This window comes from Scyliorhinus canicula, chromosome 23 (assembly GCF_902713615.1).
Source record: "Scyliorhinus canicula chromosome 23, sScyCan1.1, whole genome shotgun sequence".
NCBI classification, from domain to species: domain Eukaryota; kingdom Metazoa; phylum Chordata; class Chondrichthyes; order Carcharhiniformes; family Scyliorhinidae; genus Scyliorhinus; species Scyliorhinus canicula.
Genome location: NC_052168.1, coordinates 17,411,298 through 17,416,935, shown reverse-complemented (window position 1 = coordinate 17,416,935; position 5,638 = coordinate 17,411,298). Strand labels below are relative to the sequence as shown.

The window sequence follows — 5,638 nt, the reverse complement described above, 5'->3', positions numbered from 1 at the left end:
AGGGGGGAGGACAGGGATGGGGGAACTGGGCGATTTATCTCTCCCGAATTCTCTGAGGCGATGGAGTCTTCAAGGGAGAATCTCACTGGTTTGCTCACATGATGCTGGCAGAGGGCATTGGAGGTCGCATGACTAAAAGGGAAAATTCACCAATGCAAAATGTTTTTCTTGAATTTTAGAGTACCCAATTCATTTTTCCAATTAAGGGACAATTTAGCGTGGCCAATCCGCCTACCCTGCACATCTTTGGGTTGTGGGGGTGAAACCCACACAAACACGGGGAGAATGTGCAAACTCCACACGGACAGTGACCCAGTGCCGGGATCGAACCTGGGACCACGGCGCCGTGAGGCAGCAGTGCTAAACACCGTACCGCCGTGCTCACCCTGTGAAATGTTTTTTTTTAAAAAATCGTTGGGTAAGAACAGGGTTCAGGTTGGGTGTTTCGGGGGTTAGCGTTAGGAATCGCAAGTGAGGGTCTCAGGGACCGGCGTCGCTGGGACAAGCGTGAGGAGGACAATGAGTGAGGGTGGAGGGGGAGGGAGGGAGGGCGGGTGGAGGGGGAGGGAGGGCGGGTGGAGGGGGAGGGAGAGGGAGGGCGGGTGGAGGGAGGGCGAGGGAGGGCAGGTGGAGGGTGATGGGATTTCACTGAAGTACTTTGCCGTGTGACCTCTCCAGAAAATTGAAACATTTTCCGCCGATACGAACATCTTCAACCTCCTGTCATCAACTCCACTCGCGATATTTAAATTCGGTTCCGTTAAAAGCTTCCGTTTCTCATCTTTTGAGTTGTACATCGTGTACTTGTGCAATGGTGTTGCTCGGTGAAGTAGGTCTCAGACGGGCAAGGGAAGGCCCATGTTCTTTCCCTTCAGCACTGAGGATAACAAAAGGCAAACATTTCAGCAGCAGCAGCAAGAGAAGGCCCAAATCCAAAACACACGCAACAACTGCCCTCCATTTCTATCAACATTGGGCGGCATGGTGGCACAGTGGTTAGCACTGCTGCCTCACATCGCCAGGGACCCGGGTTCAATTCTGGCCTTGGGTGACTGTGCGGAGTCTGCACGTTCTCCCCGTGTCTGCGTGGGTTTCCTCCGGGTGCTCCGGCTCCTCCCACAGTCCAAAGATGGACTGACCATGCTAAATTGCCCCCAAGTGTCCAAAGGTTAGGTGGGGGAGTTTGCCTAAGATAGGATGCTCTTTCAGAGGTTTGGTGCAGACCTGATGGGCTGAATGGCACTGTAAGGATGCTAGGATTCTAAAAATGAGCCCTTGAAGTGACGGAGGGGCAACGGCCGCCCACCTGCCTAGCCAGGGGCAGGGGGCCGGCGGTGGGACCCTCTGCATGCCTGCAAAGCGGGGGGGGGGGGGGGGGCAGTTTCTGTGCCCCCCCCCCCACCCACTCTCCCCCCCACTCTCCCCCCCCTCCCACTCTCCCCCCCTCCCACTCTCCCCCCCCTCCCCACTCTCCCCCCCCCTCCCACTCTCCCACCCCCCCCTCCCCCTCCCCCCCCCCCACCCTCCCACTCCCCCCACCGAGGGGAGATTTTGGATGCTTACCTTTAGTGATGTAGAGATAGAAGAAATCGCAGTAAAAGATGGTCTGCACAACACCAGCAACCACTGCAATCTGATCAAAGAACCCTTCAGTGTGGTAACGCCAAATCCAATTGGCCAGATAGAGCGCGCGGTACAGACCCAAGAAGAAAAGGTAATGGCTGGTGATGGTCTCTGCTTCACCAGTTTTTGTAATCATGAAGAGTTGGGGTAAGATGGAGACTGACTCCAGGTAAATGGAGAAGGTCCAAAGGATCTGAAAAATAAACAGAGAGAGTTTCGGAGCTGCTCCGAGTACAGAAAATACCCCCGAATATCAAATCTAGAACCATCTGAAACTACTTCACAGAAGAAACGGGAAAACCGACATCACTGAGTGAGAGAGAGAGAGCGGGAGGGAGGGAGCGAGAGCGAGAGGGAGGGAGGGCGAGAGGGAGGGAGGGCGAGAGGGAGGGAGGGCGAGAGGGAGGGAGGGCGAGAGGGAGGGAGGGCGAGAGGGAGGGAGGGCGAGAGGGAGGGAGGGCGAGAGGGAGGGAGGGCGAGAGGGAGGGAGGGCGAGAGGGAGGGAGAGCGAGAGGGAGGGAGAGAGAACACCAAAAAATACAGGATGTCAAAGTAGGAGGGGAACGGCAGGCTGTACTGGGGAGTGTTGGCAAGAGGAGTGGGGATGGGGAGACTTGTGAGGAGCTGGGGGGGGGGGACAACATTTTTTTAAAAATCGAGCTGGGGAGGGGGTGAGGAGACATGGAAGAGGACTAGCGGTGGGGGTGAAGAGGGGTCGAAGAGAATATGTGGAGGGGGCCAGCGAAGGGGGTGTGGAACAGTGAAGGGGGTGTTAGGGGAGAAGCGGTGGGGGCGGAAGGAGGGGTTAGCGAGAGAGATAATAAACTATTTTTTTTGAAATCCCACCTGTTACACAGACCTTCTAATGACACACGGCTACAGAGGGGGACATCGCTCAATACAATTCCCCCCACCCCCTTGATGAGACCATCAATTCACGCGACACGTGGTTAGAAGTGAACAGTGGTTTTAATCGTCTTACAACAGAGCCTGCCTGTGACGAGGTGAACTCCAGATGAACTGGCAGACAGGCTCCGACTGCCAAGCTTTGTACAACGAGTGGGGGGGGGGGGGGGGGGGGGGGGGGGGGGAGGAGTCATGGGCGGAGCCAAGGGTGGAGCCCAGCACAAACTTCTGTACATTCCCAGTACACCTCCCCCTAGGGGCAGAGCCGCGCAACTGCTCGTGTGCCGAGCTTACAGAGGCATGGTACAACATGTGTGATAACAGTGTGAATTATGCTATTATGATTCACCACACCCCTCAAAACACCTCGAAAATGGTCCCAGAGCTTTTGTCTCCACAGCTTTCCTGCAGTCAGGTTCCTACTCATAATATCAGCTGCTCATGGAACATGACCCCAGTGGTGAAATGGGAAAGGGAAGTGAGTGTCTGCGGAACTGGATCTTTAACATACAGTGGCACAGTGGTTAGCACTGCTGCCTCACAGATCCAGGGTCCCGGGTGCAATTCCGGCCTTGGGTGACTGTCTGTGCAGAGTTTCACTTTCTCCCCGTGTCTGCGTGGGTTTCCTCCGGGTGCTCCAATTTTCTCCCACAGTCCAAAGACATACAGGTTAGGTGGATTGGCCATGCTAAATTGCCCCTTAAGTGTCCAAAAGGATAGGTGGGATTACTGGGTTACGGAGATAAGGTGGAGGCGTGGGCTTAAGTAGGGTGCTCTTTGCAAGGGCCGGTGCAGACTCGAAGGGCCGAATGGCCTCCTTCTGCACTGTAAATTCTATGATCTGATAGGGCAAAAAATAACTCAGGGGGTAGCACGGTAGCATGGTGGTGAGCATAAATGCTTCACAGCTCCAGGGTCCCAGGTTCGATTCCCAAAAATGGGGAATTTAAATAGGCCAGTCTGGATTCCGGAGACAGATCGCAATCCCAATGATTAAACGCCAGTTCCCAGTCAGACACATGTATCACTGCCTCCAGATCCCACTGCCCAAGGTAAACATGCTCCCAAGAGACTTCAGAAGGGAACCAGTTAAACGGGCCTCACCTCTAAGGGAGAGTAGTCATGGTTGACAAGAAACGAGAGGCCGGCTACGGGGACCAGGATAAACTCCACGCGGAATGTGTCATTCTCTCGGTCAAAGGTTGAGCTGTACTTCATGTAGATCAGGTAAATTGTTACATAAGCGCAGAACAGGAAAACAATCTGGAAAACAAGAGAGTTTAAAACCGAATAAATGCAACAGTAAACAATGAATTGGATGGCAAGATTCACGTCTGTCACTGACGCTCTCTGGTGGGGTTTTCACATGGGGGGGGTGGCATAGTAGTATTTTCATTGGACTAGTAATTCAGAGACCCGGAGAATATTCTGGGGACCCGGGTTCCAATCCCACCACAGCAGAGGGTGAAATTTGAATTCAATAAAAATCTGGAATTGAAAGTCTAAATGTAACGTAAATCGCTTATTGTCACGAGTAGGCTTCAATGAAGTTACTGTGAAAAGCCCCTAGTCGCCACATTCCGGCGCCTGTCCGGGGAGGCTGGTACGGGAATCGAACCGTGCTGCTGGCCTGCTTGGTCTGCTTTAAAAGCCAGCGATTTAGCCGAGTGAGCTAAACCAGCACCAAATGGTGACCATGAAACCATTGTTGGTTGTCGTAAAAACCCATCTGGTTCACTAATGTCCCTTTAGGGAAGGAAATCTGCCGTCCTTACCCGGTCTGGCCTACATGTGACTCCAGACCCACAGCGACGTGGTCGACTCTTAAATGCCCCTTTGAACTGGCCGAGCGAACCACTCCACTCAAGGGCAATTAGGAATGGATAACAAATGCTGACTCAGCCAGCGATGCTTATGTCCCGGAAATGAATAAAAATCTTTATTTTACTTCTGCGATAAGTTATGGAACGGGCAGTTTGGGTCCTGGACGGACAACTTTAAATAACCCAGCACGGTAGCATTGTGGATAGCACAACTGCTTCACAGCTCCAGGGTCCCAGGTTCGATTCCGGCTTGGGTCACTGTCTGTGCGGAGTCTGCAATTCCTCCCCGTGTGTGCGTGGGTTTCCTCCGGGTGCTCCGGTTTCCTCCCACACTCCAAAGATGTGTTAGGTGGATTGGCCATGATAAATTGCCCTTAGTGTCCAAAATTGCCCTTAGTGTTGGGTGGGGTTACTGGGTTATGGGATAGGGTGGAGGTGTTGACCTTGGGTAGGGTGCTCGTTCCAAGAGCCGGTGCTGACTCGATGGGCCGAATGGCCTCCTTCTGCACTGTAAATTCTATGAATCCAGATAGGGGAGATTCAGACACGGAATTCCAGGGAAGATGGATGTGTACTTTCAAGGCCACAGCACGGATTAAGAGAGGAAAAGAAGGTTGGAGATGGGGCAGTGATTTGCAAGCAACAGAGGGATTTTTAAAATCAAAGATGGGCACGATAATGGCAGATTTGAAGAGCGAAGTCCTGGAAGAGAGCAAACCGTTAACAATATTGGAGAACAAGGGGACGAGGAGAGGAGGTTTTATGATCAGCGGCTTAATGGAAATAGAATTCAGCGAGAAGGAGATGGGACTAGGGGACAAGATGAAGTCTGAGAGGGTGCTGGGTATTCCTAAAGTCCAGGGTCAGAAAACCGGGGAGATAGTCAGAGAGAGAGCGATGGACAGAGAGAGAGATAGGAGGGGGGAAGAGAGAGAGAGAGATAGGAGGGGGGAAGAGAGAGAGAGAGATAGAAGGGGGGAAGAGAGAGAGAGAGATAGGAGGGGGGAAGAGAGAGAGATAGGAGGGGGGAGAGAGAGATAGGAGGGGGGAGAGAGAGATAGGAGGGGGGAAGAGAGAGAGAGAGATAGGAGGGGGGAGAGAGAGAGAGAGATAGGAGGGGGGAAGAGAGAGAGAGAGATAGGAGGGGGGAAGAGAGAGAGAGAGATAGGAGGGGGGAAGAGAGAGAGAGATAGGAGGGGGGAAGAGAGAGATAGAGATAGGAGGGGGAAAGAGAGGAGAGAGAGAGATAGGAGGAGAGAGAGAGAGATAGGAGGGGGGAGAGAGAG

At 53.2% G+C, this 5,638-nt stretch overlaps 1 protein-coding gene across 1 annotated transcript in view; it reads right to left on the bottom strand.

Moving 5' to 3' along the window:
* Positions 1-597: 597 nt before the first annotated feature.
* LOC119956631 (ER lumen protein-retaining receptor 3-like) overlaps positions 598-5,638 on the bottom strand; it is a 48,998-nt gene continuing 43,957 nt past the window's right edge. Inside the window, exons 2-4 of the mRNA XM_038783971.1 lie at positions 3,634-3,879; positions 1,564-1,816; positions 598-877 (exon numbers count right to left, since the gene is read on the bottom strand). Of these exons, the coding sequence (XP_038639899.1) occupies positions 837-877; positions 1,564-1,816; positions 3,634-3,879 (540 nt within the window). The 3' untranslated portion in view covers positions 598-836. The remainder of the gene's footprint in view (positions 878-1,563; positions 1,817-3,633; positions 3,880-5,638) is intronic.